Source organism: Moschus berezovskii, chromosome 4, assembly GCF_049115385.1.
Source record: "Moschus berezovskii isolate FMDL1 chromosome 4, NW_MosBer_1.0, whole genome shotgun sequence".
Taxonomy (NCBI): domain Eukaryota; kingdom Metazoa; phylum Chordata; class Mammalia; order Artiodactyla; family Moschidae; genus Moschus; species Moschus berezovskii.
The window spans coordinates 11178979-11194616 of NC_142463.1; the positions used below are offsets into that span (position 1 = coordinate 11178979).

The following is a 15638-nucleotide window of genomic DNA, read 5'->3' on the forward strand; positions in this document are numbered from 1 at the left end:
GTGCTGACGCTCCAGTACTTTGGCCACCTGATGTGAAGAACTGACTCATTTGAGAAGACCCTGATGCTGGGAAAGTTGAAAGTGGGAGAGGGGGACGAGAGAAGATGAGATGGTTGGATAGCATCACTAACTTGATGGACATGAACTGGAGCAAGCTCCAGGAGTTGGTGATGGACAGGGAGGCCTGGCGTGTTGCAGTCCATGGGGTTGCAAAGAGTCGGACACGACTGAGAAACTGAACTGAACTGAAGGGGTGATCAGAAGGCTGAGAGATTCAGAGCCTCTGGGAGGACCCTTGGGAAGCCTGGCATATTCAGGGCCCAAAGCAAAGCCTGACTCTGCCCCTTTCCCCAGGGGCCCAGGTGGAGGCCAGCCTGGCTGCTCTGCTCCTGACACCAGGGCCTCACCCCACTGGGGCTTCAAGGGCTGCCTAGCTCTTGGGTGGAGGGAAGAAGGGGACTCACTTAAGGCCTCCTAAGACCTGTCTAGCCCTCTGAATGCCCCCTCAGCACCCAGGACAGCTTCTGGGAAGAGGAACTGTGCAGGTCTGGGAGTGAGTCCCGGTTAGGGATGTTGAGTATCCTTTAGGTATCTGGCGCCCTGCTAAGTACTGTGCTTGTCTCAACCCTCCAAATCCTCTCACTAACCCTGTGTGGTTTGAAGTGTGACCTCCATTTTTTTAATTCATTTTTATTGGAGTATAGTTACTTTACAATGTTGTGTTAGTTTCCTGCTGTGAAACGAACAGCAAAGTGAATCAGTCCTAAGTATACATATGTGACTCCCATTTTACAGAGAAGGAAAGTGAGGCTTAGAGGTCGGGTGTTGTGTATGCAGTCACAGGAGTGGAAATTCATGAGGCCTGATTTGAACTTCAGATCCGTGTTCCCCACCAGTCTTCCCCAGGGCAGTTCTAGGCTGTGGTTCTCAACATCTGTCAGACCCAAAGCTGCCTTTTCGTGATATTTTCTTTTTTATTATTTTGGCTGCATCAGGCCTTAGTTGTAGCGTGTGGGATCCGTCGTTGCAGTGCAGGGGGCTTCTCTCTAGTCAAGCATGTGGGCTCTGTAGTGTGTGGGCTCAGTTGCACCACAGCATGGGGGATCTTAGTTCCCCGAACAGGAATCAAACCAGTGTCCCCTGGATTGGAAGGTGGATTCTTAACAACTGGATCACCGGGGAAGTCCCCATGATATTTTCTATTGCTTCTTTTGTGCTCTGGAAATAAAATGTATGGCTAATATACTCACCTCTAATTAAAATCAATATGTAAGTAAATAAAAAGTAATATATAATTAAATCAAATTATATAATTAAATATAGATAATATAGTTTACAGATATACATATATTTTTGTCCTGTAATATATATAAAAGAAATAAAGGGTAATGTGTATTTGTGAACTGATCAATTGCCAGAAAGGTGATAGCTGAAGGTGCAGACTTGAGATAGATACTGTGTCAGTGTCTGAAATGGTGAACTCTTGGTAAAGTTCTGAACAAAAAGTACACATTTCTTCCACTTTACACAGTAGTTGTCTTCCCAGAAAATTTAGTGTATATTATGGATACACAAGTCCTCTGTGTTTATGTATAAAATGGTGTTAGATTCTTGGCTCTGGTAATTATAAACACATTTTTTCACTCATGTTGAGCAGGATGTAGAATCTGCCTGCCTGCTGGGGTTGTCTGGAGTCCCGGGCCCCAGCCCCCTGAATGCCAGCAGCACCCTCTCACTCCCTACCCCCTACCCCCATCATTGTGATAACCAGCCCCCAATTCCCCACCCCAACATGGACACATGGAAAAGCCTCCCGCCCCTCATGGAGCTCAACATTTGAGTGGGGGAGACAGATATCATCACAACCACACATATCTTGTAATAACAGACTGTGATAAGCACAATGATGGGAAATAAAGCAGGGGAAGGGGTGAGGGAAGACCCAGTGGACATGGCCAGGCACAGCTCCTGGCTGGCTTCTGTCTCTGAAGCTGCACTCCCCGAGGACACAGGACCAGGCAGTCGCTAACATGGGTGGGAACATCTCAGTTCTTGGTTGACCCCTCAGGAGCATAGGAGGCTTGATCACACCTGCCTTTCTGATACTTTCCCCCTGGCTTTGCTTTCAGGGCTCACACAAAAAATACTGGTAAAGGGGGATCTGAAAAGTTTAAGTCAACGAAGCAACAGTTCTGGTGTGAGAGCTGCGGCCCTCAGTGCTACGTGCCGAGGACCCAATGAGCCAAGGAGTCCGGCTGTACACACAGTCCTGCTGCTTGGGTAGTGCTGAATGTAAGCCTGACACGTATGTGCCCAGGTGATACCTGTGCTCAGAACAGACGCTGATCGGGTTAGGGGTGCAGGAGGGAGGCTGAAATGGAGATAAGTGCCCCGGGGGTGTGGCTTGTGGAGCTGAGTGTGGCCGGAGTGGGCAGGGAGTGCCGGCAGCTTCTGACCTGGGACAGCGTGACAGATCAGGAAAAGGGAACATTTGTGTAGGCTTGGGAGTGGCCAGGAAGATGGGGGCCACTTGGCTGCTGGGGTAGCTGTGGAGAAAGGTGGAGGCCTGGGGGCCCACTCTAAAGAACTTTCAGAGAAACAGGGCCTTCCCAGAGAAACTTGGAGGGGTGTCGCCCCCGCTTGCTGTGTGGACACCTGCCTGGGAAGAGGCTCCTCTGGCATGAACCGCTGTTCATTTTGTGACCTGGGCCTGTGTGGGTTCCTGAACACACAAGTGGGTTTGTCTGTGTGTTGTGGGGGATGCTGGGGACAGGACCAGTCCACTTCTAGCTTCAGTGCTCAATTTGCAGAGTCTAAATTTAGGTGAAGGAAGGAAGGACACCCCCCCACCTTGGTTTCCTATGGAGGGGAGGGTGGTGTAGGAAAGAGCCTAGCCTGGCCCTTCTCACCCCAGCTGCCCTGGATGGGCACATGGACGGTCTGTCTGGCTAGGGCTCCCCCACCCCAGCTGGGGGGTTTGGTGGTGAGAGAGGATCAATGCTCTGCTGGTGGCAGCTGCTCTGGGACACATCCTGCACAGGTTGGGGCTGAGCCAAGCCAGGCAGAGAGTCCCCCTTGGAACTTGGCAGGAAGCTGGACCAAAGCGGGCTAGGAGAGTGTTGGGTGGTTCTGGCCCCCTCTCTGCTTTAAGACAGCGATAGCTGCTGGGTTGGAGTTTGGGTGGGGGCGGCACCCATCCAGGGTACCTGGTGGCAGAGCCCAGAGTGAAGGAATCCTGCTCTGCCTGGCTGGGTGGGAGGGACGGGGATGTGGCGAGGAGGAAGAGACGATGCAGACCACGCTGGCTCCAGGTCAGGAAGTTTTATTGCTGACATGCAGGAAGAGTCCCCATGTAGTACAAAAATATGACTTTATACAAACTTTTTTGTGACTTTTTCCATTTTTGTTTCTTTACAGTAGGACTTCTCTCAGCGTGTGACACCCAGTGAGGGCAGACCCAGCCTCCTCTTGTTTGCTTTGCCAGAAATTAATCAGACGGATGGGTTGACCTTGGAAGGGACCAGTCTGTCTGACAGGCTTTTGCGGACCCGGAGGATATTGCTTTGAAAAGGAGAAGGCCCACCAGGCGAGCAGGCCCGGAGGGTCTAGGCGGGCTGCCGGATAAGGGGCTCGGCTGAGGCCCTCACAGAAAGATAGTCACGGGCACTGGGAGCCCTGGGCGGGACTGCATTTCCACTCCTTTAGGAGACTTCTTTTTTGAAATAAATATAGAAAAGAGGGCATCCCACCCCCATGCCCAACCCCGCGCGAGACCCTGGCTCTCAGCGGCTGGACGGCTGAGGGAGGCCGGCCTGGTGCTCAAGGGGGTGAGTGCTGGGCTCAGGCAGGCTCCCGCGGGCCCACTGAGGCAGAGGCACGAGGCGCCCACGTGCTGGGGTGGGGGTTGGGGGGTGGGGAGGAAGGGGGCGTGGGCGGCCCTGCTACTGCTGGCAAGAGGTGGCCCCATTTTTTCCAGATGGGGAAACTGAGGCACAAGGAGGTTTTTTTTTTTTGTTTGTTTGTTTGTTTTGTTTTGTTTTTTTGGGACCTTGCCCAAGTCACTCACAGTGAGTCAGCTTTTGGGGAGGGCGCAGCTCACATGCTGGGGAACAAGGTTGTGCGGCCTCGGTCACCTCCCCCACTGGGCAGGCAGGGCAGGGCAGAGGGCAGGGCAGCCTAGAGGGGGACACTCGGCTGCTCTGAGGGGCTGCGGGGGCGGGCAGGTCAGGGGAGGGTCTCTGCTTGGCGCTGGGCACGGCCAAGTCCAGTGTGGGAGAGCAGGGAGTGGGGCATTCTGGTGAGAACAGGGTTTTCTGGCAAGACGGGCATCCACTTCAAAATCTCGGCTCAAAAGGGCAGTGGGGCTGTTCTCAAGCCAGGCGGGGCCCCCGGTCCCTACAGGTCTCCCTCGTGAGCCCTGCAGCCCCCCAGGAAGGACCCTGGCGGTCTGCTGGGAGAGACACCACCTCTGTTATGAGGCAGGGGCAGGAGGGGAGATGCTCCTGCTCTTCTCTGAACACGGAGGGGTGCCGGCCGTGCTCACTGCTGGCCGAGGGCACCCCTCTCATCAGGGTCAGCGTCACCCCGGTACCATGGTGAGGGGTGGAGAAAGAACCCAGGGCTGATGCGGGTGTACAGCACCTCAGAGAAGCTGAGCTGGGAGAAAGAGAAGCCAGTCGAGAAGGCCTCCTCGTCACCGGAGACAAGGAGGGACTGGTGGGTTGGAGACGGACGGGGCTGGCAAGAAGGGGCTTCTGAGCCCGGGACTGAGGAAGGGGCCCACTGGGGGCTGTGGGCTCCCCTGCTGTCCAGCCAGGCTGGGGGCAGCGAGTGGCCACGGGCCGAACCACCTAGAGATGGCAGAGAAGCTGGTTTCAGTACAAAAATAAATATATTTGATTCCGCTTAAGATGAGGTGAGAGTTTTCCAAAGCTTGGACTGAGGGGCCTGGGGTCAGAAGGGGAGGGATGAAAACAGACTGCGAGGGGCCTGGGAGGGCCGTGGGGAGTGGGCGTTCTTGTGGGGAGCCAGCAATGAGCTGCACTTTCAGCTTATGTGGACTGCTGGGGGGCACCTGCCCCCGGGGGTCGGTGGCGGGCGGGCTCCCTCCTCCTCCTCACTCAGTCCAGAGACAGCATGGTTAAAGAGACAGAGGTAGATTAAAACGTTATGATTAAAAGCAGATTAGTTATCTAGGCTTCTCAGATTAAAAAAAACCAAACAATCAAGCAATCATTCCAAAAGGTAGCTTCGCGGTACCTCTGCTGACCCCATGTGTGACCTGGGCTGTCCCTGCCCCGGCCCAGGCACGCCCGGGAGAGAGTTCAGCACTGCGGCACGGCCGTGGCTAGGGGCCGGACGAGGTGGTGAGCGGGCGCCGGTGCCCCTGCCCGAGGCTGCTATTTCCGCAGGTAGCGCTGGGCCAGGATGGCCGCGTCTAGGGGGTTCACGGGCTGCGCGTCGTGGCCCAGCCGGCGCACGGGCGGCACCCCCGGCCCCGACTGCCGCTTGGGCACCCAGCTGCGGGCCTCGTGCACGGAGCTCTTCTCCTCGGCCAGCAGCAGCTGCTGCCGCATGTAGTTCTCAAACTCGTACTGGGAGCACTCCTCCGTCACCTTCGCCTTCACAGCAGACACAGGCAGGCCGAGCGACAGGCGAACGTGCAAGACAGAAGAGCACAGGGGGCGTCGGCTAGCCTATCTCAAGAGGCTCCTTCCCCAGGCACCATCCCCCGGGCCCAATCTAGTGGCCAAGAATAGGGGGGTCCCTGAAGCTCCCCAGCCAACCTGGACCTCGCCGGGCTGGCCTCTCAGACCTGTGACCTCCCCTAACCCGCTGACCGTGGGAGAGGTCACGTTCCCTCAGAAGACTTGATGCCCGCCCTGTGCAACAGGGCAGTACGCACCCCTCCCCGAGGTCCCCCAGGGACCAGTGCAGGTCAAGTGTTAGGAGAGTGGCCTGGGGCTGGGGCGCTCAGCGCACGGGCAACCGTTTCCCGTCCTGGTCCAGGCTGAGGTCCCTGGAGAAGCCCCCGCGCAGTCAAAACTGAAGCAGGGGGTGGGGGAGAACAGGGCTGTAGGACCAGCGTGTGGTTGACTCTGAGCCGTGGGGCTTTGGGGAGGTGACTTTCCCTCTCTGAACCTGTCTCCTCTTCAGTGAAATAACACAGGCTGCACAGGCCTGCAGTGAGGACGGAAGGAGACTTACTGGGGGCCCTCACCGCTTACTAAGGGTGATTATTTTTAGCTGCTAAACAGCCCTGGGAGCCGGTGGGAGCCGGGGGCAGGGTTCTGAAATTCTTCGAGGACAGGGGGGCTCTGCTGTGGTCCTGGGCTGGCTCCACCTGGTCCCCCCTGTCCAGTGCTTGCTGTGGGACTCGGGGTGGCCCAGAGAGGGAGGGTCCTTACAGCTTCCCTCCCAGGACTCGGCAAGCCCTGCCCTCCAGGGGGCACCCTAAGATCACCCGCCGGCTGCTGCTGGGCACCCTGGGCCTGGCCCCTGCCCCCGGCCCAGCACTTTCTCCAGTGCAAGGGACAGGGGAGGAGAGAAAACCGGGAGAAAATGAATCATCTGAAAAACGAAAAGCAGGAAGGGTGAGAGAGAACCCTGTGAGTCAGAGGGGCAGACAAGTGTGGCCGTATACAGGGCCAGCACGTGGCAGAGCCGGGGCCTGGGCAGGAAGAGGAAGCCAAGGGAGGGCCAGGCTGGGCCACTGTGAGGCCTGCCTGTCCTGGGACCTCCACCTCAGCTGCCCCACTGCCACTCTCTCAGGCCAAGGAAATGCCAACTGAGCCAGACACGAGGCAGGCCCCGGGCGGCTCAGGCCGAGGAACGTGAGGCTCCCGTTCCCGCTCCAAGGGCTGGGGAGAGGCCAAGGAGGCCCGGCGCCCTGCCAGGAGCTGCCACCTCCGCCCTGCCCAGCCTGCCCTGCCTGGAGGGCTGGTGCCTCAGGACTTGGCCAAACGGCCTGGCTGCTGTCCCCAACTCACCTCCTGGGAGCTGTCTGCGCTGCTCATTTGGTCGTCGATGTCAGGAACCACCTGCAGAGGCCCGCTCAGAGAAGACAGGGACTGCCTGCAAGGGAGGCAGATGAGCGAGGCCGGCTCCAGGAGCCCGGCTGCTCCCCCGGCCCGGCTCCAGGCAGCCTGGCCCTGCTCCCCCGGCCCGGCTCCAGGCAGCCCGGCCCTGCTCCCCCGGCCTGCTCCCCCGGCCTGGCCGGTCCCCACTGCTCTGAGACTTGGCTGGAGTCAACAGACCTGGGCTCAGTACCAGCTCAGCCCCTTCCTGACACCACTGCCTCTGCTGCTCCGAGCCTCAGCTTCCTCACCCCGTAAGTGGGGGACAACTTCTATCTCGCGGGCTGTGATGAGAACTCAGCGAGATAAGGCCCATCTTATAGCTGGCATTGACTGGCACGCAGGAGATGCTCAACCCTGAGTTCTGCCTGCGTCCTCCAACCCTGCCCGTCAGGACCATCTGGAGACCTGACTCTGCCTGGTGGAGACAGGCCCAACCTCAGGCGACCTCTCGGGAGGCAGGGCAGTGCCCACGGGTGGGCAGGACGCAGCTCTGGCCTGGCCCACGTACCACGACGCGATGATGGCACTGAGGGCCTCCAGGACGTCGGTGGCGGCCAGGCGCTGCTGGGGGTCGAGGACGAGCAGTTTCCGGATGAGGCACACGGTGTTCTCAGAAACCCGTCCGTCCCTGATGCCGGAGAGAGGAACAGTGGGGCACTCAGGCGGGGTGGGCTGGTGCTGGGTCTCGGGCCCAGGATGCCAAGCCTCCCCATGTTGTTTCTACCCCTCGAGCCTGATGGGCCGGGGCCCAGGGCGGGAGCACTCACTCGGGGATGGTGTACTCGGCGGCCTTGATCTTGCGGAATAGCTCCTGCGGGATGCTGTCGTAGAAGGGGAACTGGCCGTAGAGCATGGTGAACAGCACCACGCCTAGGGCCCACATGTCGCTGGGCTTGCCCCGGTACGGCCGGCCTGCAGGGCACACAGTAACGCGCGTGCTCAGCCCAGGCCTGGGGAAGAACGGCCCTGCACTCCCTTCCCGGCAGTCCTACCCAGGAGACCCCTCTCCACCCAGGCACCCACACTTCCAGTCACCCTCCTGTGCTTCCTCCCAGAGCAAGCCACACTGGCCCCATCCCTGAGCTTCAGCAGGGCGCCTTCCTCCTTTACTCCTCGGGCTGGTTCCTGCTCGTGCTCTGGAGACCTGGCTCCACAGGGGGATGCCCCACCTCAGCGTGCTCCACGAGCAGAAGGTGTCTCACCTAGCCTTGTGCAGCCCACCCCTGGGGCAGGCCTCATGCTGCCTCCCCACAGCTCTGCTCTGCTCTGCCTGGGTTCCCAGGTGCTGGTCCAGCCCCGTCAGCAGATGAGTTCTCCCGGGAGCTCTAACCATCAGGTGATTTCTCCCTGAGCTCTGACTTTTGAGGGAACACTGAACTTCAAGCTTTTGTTCTGATAATGACAATGCCGGCTATGGTTCACTGAGCCACACACTAGGTTAAGGGCTTCTTTAATCCCATTGGGACCTAAGGCTGCTGCTGCTGCTAAGTCACTTCAGTCGTGTCCGACTCTGTGTGACCCCATAGACGGAAGCCCACCAGGCTCCCCCGTCCCTGGGATTCTCCAGGCAAGAACACTGGAGTGGGTTGCCATTTCCTTCTCCTAAGGAAGTAGGGGCTATTATCATCCTGAGGCCCAGAGAGGTCAGTACCATTCCCAAGGTCACACAGGTCACCAGACCATGAACGGTGGGGGCAAGGCCACGTCTGCCATTTCATAGCCTCATAGGTCTGTGCTCAGCACACAGAATCGACGCAAGGCAGACTCGAGATCAGAACCCACTTGAGTCACCCCACTTCATTCTCTTAACAATGGGGGGAGGCAGGACTGCTTTCAGCTTTTACCCCAGGAGGAGACTGCCGCTCAGAAAGGGGGCTGAGGGCCAAGGCACACAGCTGCGAAACTGACACAGCCAGTCTCAGAGCCTGGTCTCTGGTCTCCCGATCCAGGTCTCTTTCCGAGGCAGGGGGGTTCCTTTGTTTCATCCTCCAAGACTGGTTTCTGTCTGGAGGAGCCAGAGAGGCAGGCCTCAGGCAGCAGGTGGGAGTGACTGCACATGGAGACCATCCCTGGCTGCTGAGGAGACTCCACCAGAGGCAGCCCATCCCCCTCCACCCAGTCACAGACCCCACCTCGTGGCTCTCGTCCGAGGAAGGGGCCCGAGTCTTCCTCCTGGCTCTGTCACCTACAGGGAGGCTTTCCGGATGCTCATGCAGGGTGTATCCAGGCTGGGCTGTGGGGCAGGGGTGCTCAGGGAGCTGGGAGACACCCCTGGCACCCAGATCCTTCTTGCAGAGGCCACTGTGACTCCAACCCCGATCTCTAGCCCTGGGAAGTGGCACCACTGCCCTCTGCAATGTCCTATGAGAGGCCTGGCGCTCCGGCAGAACCCTCAGCTGGGAGGAGGCCTCCAAGGAGACTGCTGATGCTTGTGGAAAGTTAGAGCAGCCTGTTCCCCAGGAAGGCAGGTGACAACTGTTACTGTAAGGAGAGGGCCTGTGTGTGCGCTGGGGACAGCAGGCCCCGGAAACAACCCTGGGACCTTTATGATGGAGGGACGGCAGCGGGCTGAGCCCTTGGAGCGATCAGGACAGAGCAACCTCAGTTTGGCAAAGGACAAACAAGAAAGGAAAGAAAGCCTATGGTGAAACAGGAGCATGGGTTTGGGCAGAAGGCAGCCCTGGCAGAGGGGGATGCCTCAGCTTTCTGGTGAACTATTAGCCGTGACTGTGAACAAGAGGTCTGCTCTCTCCGAGCCTCAACTTTTTCATCTGTAAAAATTCTACCTCATGGGGTAGCTGTGTGGTTTTAAACAGATGATGCCTGTCACATGGCCCAGTACAGCATCCGGACCAATGGTACGATCAGAAGGTGGTAGCTACGTAATTGACTTGTTCTGGGTACTACTACCTGTCTCAGCCATGGAGGTGGGGTGTCTGTCTGTTCACTGCTGTATCCGAAGTGTCTAGAACAGAGCCTTGTGCATGGCAGGCCCTCAGTAAATACCAGCAGAATAAATGGATGAACAAATAGACAGAGGGAGTGGTATCTTTGAGATGCAAGTCTTGTCACAGTAACCTCCGTGAAGACCTGTTCTAAGGCATCCTTTTGGACTTGAAATAAAGGATGACGTTTCTCAACAGGGCCTCTGCCCGGCCTTGCATGGCTGGACCCCCACGCGTCTCCCCTTGAACTTTCTGAGTGGCAGCCTCAGGGGCCTTCGGTGGTTCCTCAAATGTGTGGTGCCACCCCTGCCCAGGCACACCCCTTCCCCAGTGGGTTCCTATTATCCTCAAGATACAGCTCAAGGCCTTCGAGTGCTTATTCCTCACACTCACAGAAATCACGTTTCTATCCTTTCGAGCACTAATCTCAGAGAGTAATTAATTAGTGTGATGACTGCCATCTTCCTCCATGAGACCCCACGTTTTGGACCTGGATGGGTAGTACTGGTCTGGGCCACCACTGGAGCCCTAGCACCTCGCCCGGGGCACAGATACAGTCTGCTGCCTGAGTCAACGGCTGCAGAGTCTGGCTGGGTGAGGGCCCTGGGGGCTGCTGCTGGTGCCCCGCACATACCGCTGAGCACGTCTGGACTGATGTAGGCAGGGCTCCCCCGCTGGTCCTTCAGGAGGTCTCCCTCGCTCACGAGATGCTTCCCGAGGCAGAAGTTGGTGATGGTTATCCGATGCGTCCTGCGGGGCGGGAGGCAGAGTGAACACAGCTCGGTGTCTGCACCCCCAGCCGCCCCCCATGTCTCGTCCCAGGGGCAGAGGAACCGCACCCGCATCTCCTTCTATTGCCCTGGCCCTCCTTGTCGTCCCCGCGGCTGCGTGGGGAGTGCCGTCGGGGGTGTGGACACAGTTGCCCTGGCCCTCCTTGTCGTCCCCGCGGCTGCGTGGGGAGTGCCGTCGGGGTTGCGGACACAGTTGCCCTGGTCCTCCTTGTCGTCCCCGCGGCTGCGTGGGGAGTGCCGTCGGGGTTGCGGACACAGTTGCCCTGGCCCTCCTTGTCATCCCCGCGGCTGCGTGGGGAGTGCCGTCGGGGGTGCGGACACAGGCCAGTCACCGGGGTTGATACCTGGTGAGTTGTCCCCGCAGGGACTCAAGTCACTCTGCCCAGGGAAGCTTCAGGGTGCTCCCCTGAACCCGTGCCCTTCCTGAGTCCTGGGGCTACAGCTTAGGGTCTGGAACAACTGCGGAGATTTCTTCAAACAACCCCACCTAGTATCTAGGTTGGGAGGGACTGGAGGTGTAGTTCAGCTCCCTCCTTCACCCATGAGGAAGGCCGGCAGAGTCCTGGAGGCCTCCCTGAGGACCACTTTGTCCCCTGGGGGCTGATTCCTTCAGTCATCACTCTTAGGGTTAAGTACTACCACATTACCACTGACAGTGCTAAACACTAATGCCTACTGAGAGCAGACCCTTATCTGCACTTACGTGCCCAACAGGGGCTGTTGGCATTCATGCCTCACAACAGCCTACGACGGAGACTTTCTCACTGCCCACTTCACAGAGGATGCAGTTAGGACACCCAGAGAAGTGGAAGGACTTGTCCAGGGTCACACAGCTAGTGAGCAGAGGAGTAGGATCCAACCCAGGTCTGTCTGACTCCCTAGAGTCTGCACCCTGAGTGACACTGGTCAGGTGCCCACAGTGTCCCTGGATGGTGCCCAGCCCCTGACTCTCCCTTCCGTTCCATACAAGCTAACTCACCCCTTGTCTGGTACCGGAGACTCTGCACTGACTAGAAAACCAGAGACCCCTGTCTGACAGTTGTGGTAAGAGGAGTTTGGGCTCCGATCCTTTCTGGGAAGTCACAGCGAGAACAAAAGTTAGCGGCCCAGAGGGGCTGCAGTCTGCCACCCCTGGGGGTGTGGGAGGCAGGGGCCTCTCCAACCACAGGCGAGCGAGGCCACCCGCTGGCTCCCACGTCAGCAGGCTGGGCAGGGAAGCCGGGGAGGACGGTGGGAAGGGAAGCTGCACCGGGGCCTCGTGCGTGAGGCTTCCAGAGCCCTCCAGCTTTCTTGGGGAGTTCCGCTGGCAAGGGCTTGGTGCAAAAACAAAGGCCGCTCTGTCCCCGGCGTTCCAAACGGAAACGCTGACTCTCGCTCTCCATACAGGCCTGCCCTGGCACATGCCACAGAAACCAGCCTGGTGGCCCCCAGGGCGGCAACAGCCGAGACGGGGGGTGGCGAAGGGTCTCGGGTACAGGTCCGTCAAGAAGAGGAGCTGCTCCGCTTGGCCCCGCCCTCATCACTGTCCTGAATATGGGACTGCTAACGCCTCTCGTCCACGAGGGCCCCACGGAGCAGACACACTGCCTTCTCTCCGTGGTCAGAGCTGGCCACGGCAGCTGGAGGCCCAAGACACTGGGAGGAGGACAACTCAGGGGCTAGTCTGGTGGGCTTGGGAGTCAGATCCCTGGGTTCCAGTCTTGGCTCTGCTCCTGCCTGGCTGGGTGATCTTGGGCATGTTATTTAATTTATTGCTAAACCTCAAATTTTCTCATCTGTAAAACAGAGAAAATATCAGCACCTAACTCCCAGGGCTGTGTTGGATTTAACAAGAGGATCCCAGGGAAAGTGCTGAATCCAGAGCCTGACAACTAGTGACTGATGACCAGGGCCAGCTGCGAGTACATTTCATCCTCAGACGGGGGCCACAGCTGGTGCGGGTTACCCTTGGAGACCCCAGAGGAGGACAGCATGTGGAGGCAGTGGGCGAGAGGAGCCACAGAGATGACAGGCCCTGGGGCACACCTGCCCGCCTTGGCCTTCTGTTCTACTCTGTGGGCAGCCCTCCACGCGCTGGGCTCGAGGAAAGTTCGGCTGAGAATCTGCAGGGCAGGCCAGCAGGGCTGAGCTGGAGCCTCTCCCACAGGAAACCGCACAGTCTGCTTCTAGCCCTCCCGACGCCTGGCCCCGCTCCCTGCTCTGCCACCATCGCTTTGTTTGGCGAGGCACTGATCCCGGGGAGCCCAGACCCCCCAGGCTGGTCCTGGCAGGCGAGGCGAGGGTGGCAGGGGTGCAGGGAGGGGACTCGGCATCAGCAGGGCCTGCTCAGTGAGTCACCCTTCAGCTATGGCCCTCTGGGCGACCACAGTGTGTCTCATTTTCTAGGAAACTGGGTGTGCAAACGCACCCACGCGGAAAGAAAGGAGGATGGAGAAAGAACCCGTAGTGAACCTCACATAACCCCAAGAGGGGATTGTAACCCTTGCCCTTCATCCATAGCCGGGGAACTTGCTGTCGCAGTTGCCTTGCAAACCCTTCTCCTGTTTCCTCCCCTGGGAGCGCTCCAGTGTGCTGGGAGCTTCCAGCTTGTCTGTTGCCTCTCCAGCTGGAGTTAGGGCCTGGCCTGATGGGCAGAAGGGGCTGGACCTCTTCCAGGCCCACCCTGACTCGCAAGGATGATAGCAAGGCCTCAAGCAGGGAGGGGTGTGCCCGTGGACACTTGGGAGTAGGAGCCAGGCGGTCAGCACGGGTCTCCGCAGCACCTCCTATGCCTTCCTGGCACCCATGACTCAAGCGAGAGGCGGCCAGAACCTCTGTCTGCCCAAGACGCAGCAAAGGGATTATCGGATTAGAGAATGTGCTGCCAAGAACCAGGGTCTGATGAGGTGTGGGTGCTCTGCAGTCCCAAGAAAACATACCAATGGGTGCACACGCACGCACACACGTGATACACACACACAGACATGCACACACACTCACGAAAGAGCTGCTATAGCAATGCTGGAATTACTCAAGACAGGTATGACCTTCCGACTATATTCTCAGAACCTAGGGGCCCTGGAAAAATGGGAGCCGGTAGCTAAACCACCAACGGAGACAAAGAGGCCTGCGGTGCTGGTCTGGTTAGCACCGCAGAAGCCCCTGATGGCACGCGCCCAAAAGCACCCAACATCCCTCAGCAGGCCAGGACCCAGTCCCTCAACATGAAGACAACGCACTCCCAGGGCTGGGATGATCTGCGCTCCCCGACACTGCCTCTCCTCGTACACCACCTAGCTGGGGCCGGGGCACCGCGGGACACCCTTGGCGGCCACTCACCACACAGTGGGCCTCACCTCCAGAGGCAGAGAGCGTCCGGCCTGCAGCCTGGCTGGCTCGCATCAGGCATGCTGACGAGGGCCAAACCCTGTAGGCAGTCTCATGTCTGGAGCCAGTATCTGTATGCACGCATGCTAAAGTTGCTTCTATCATGTCTGACTCTCTGCAACGCCTTGGATTATAGCCCACCAGGCTCCTCTGTCCATGGGGTTCTCCAGACAAGAATACTGGAGTGGGTTGCCATGCCCTTCTCCAGTGGAATCTTCCCAACCCAGGGATCGAACCCGTGTTTCTTATGTCTCCTGCATTGGCAGGTGGGTTCTTTACCACTAGTCCACCTGGGAAGCCCAGTGTCTGCAGGGAAGCGTAATCATCTCTGCTTCCACAGACGAGGATGCAGAAGCTCAAAGTGCCTGGTTCCACAGCAGCTTCTCAATACACGACTAACGGAACGGGTGAACGATCACAGAGACGCGTGCTCAGGGCCTCGAGGGTAATCAAGCGGCAGTGCTGTGCTGGGAGCCGGGTGTGACCCCCGGGGCCGCTCCTCCCGGGTTTCTAACCCCCTCTCAGCCGCTCAAGGGTTCACTCAGCCCTGGAACTCCCACCTTCCCTCCTCCCTGTGTAGCTCCCGGGACCAGGTTTTCACCACTGTTCTCTCAGGCTGGCAAACCTCTGCGCACCCTTCAGGAACTGACTGAGACGGCCAGGGTCTCGGCCCCTCTGTCCTCTGCACACTGGCCTCAATAGTGACACCTGCTCCCTGGGCGCCCCCACCGGGCGGTGAGCTCCAGGAGGACTGTTGGCGGCGCCAGCGCCGGGTGGGACTGGAGACAGGCTGTGCTCGGAGGGGCACCTGGGCTGGCACTGCCAGGTCTGGGGCCCCAGGCCCCTCCCCAGAGCACCTTGTCCTGTGACCACTGCTGCTTTGGCCGCTTCACAGGGGTAGTGGGTCCAGGCCACTACGGGATGGGCAATGACACTCTGGACAAATCCCCCCGCCACACCACTTCTGCCATGAGGGGCGTGTGGCCCGCCATCTGTCAGCTCTCTGACCCATTTTAACAGCGGGACTGAGAGAGGTGAGGGTGAGGCTCAGGGAGATCGGGGGACTGCATTTCCAGGATCGCGGTGACACGCAGGGTGTGAGCTCCGCCTGCCAGACCTGGGCCCCTGCGTGGTTGGCATATCCCCTACCACTGCCCCGGATCAGGGGTTCCCAACCCCTGGACCAGTGGTGGTTCGTGACCTGTTAGGAAGCAGGAGGTGAGTGGTGGGTGGAGCTGAAGTCACTCCCTATGCCCGTCTGTGGAAAAAAGTATCTTCCACGAACCGGTCTTGGTTCCAAAGAGGCGGGGGGATCGCGGCCCCAGGTCGCTCGGAAGGGGCCCAGATCCTCTGCCTGAGTGGGATGAGAGCCCGCGGCGGGGCCTCACGTGATACCCCTCTGCCACCGGCTCACCAAGGATGCTGGGGAGGGCCGCCCAGATCCTCTCCAGAAGGGA

At 58.9% G+C, this 15638-nt stretch overlaps 1 protein-coding gene across 7 annotated transcripts in view; it reads right to left on the reverse strand.

Moving 5' to 3' along the window:
• Positions 1-3306: 3306 nt before the first annotated feature.
• Positions 3307-15638, reverse strand: part of STK40 (serine/threonine kinase 40) — a 37974-nt gene continuing 25642 nt past the window's right edge. For all 7 annotated transcript variants that reach the window (XM_055401998.2, XM_055401996.2, XM_055401992.2 and 4 more), the window contains 5 exons: positions 10659-10774; positions 7847-7991; positions 7588-7707; positions 6990-7074; positions 3307-5621 (listed from right to left, as the gene is read on the reverse strand). In XM_055401998.2, coding sequence (XP_055257973.1) covers positions 5400-5621; positions 6990-7074; positions 7588-7707; positions 7847-7991; positions 10659-10774 — 688 coding nt within the window. In that variant the 3' untranslated portion in view covers positions 3307-5399. The remainder of the gene's footprint in view (positions 5622-6989; positions 7075-7587; positions 7708-7846; positions 7992-10658; positions 10775-15638) is intronic.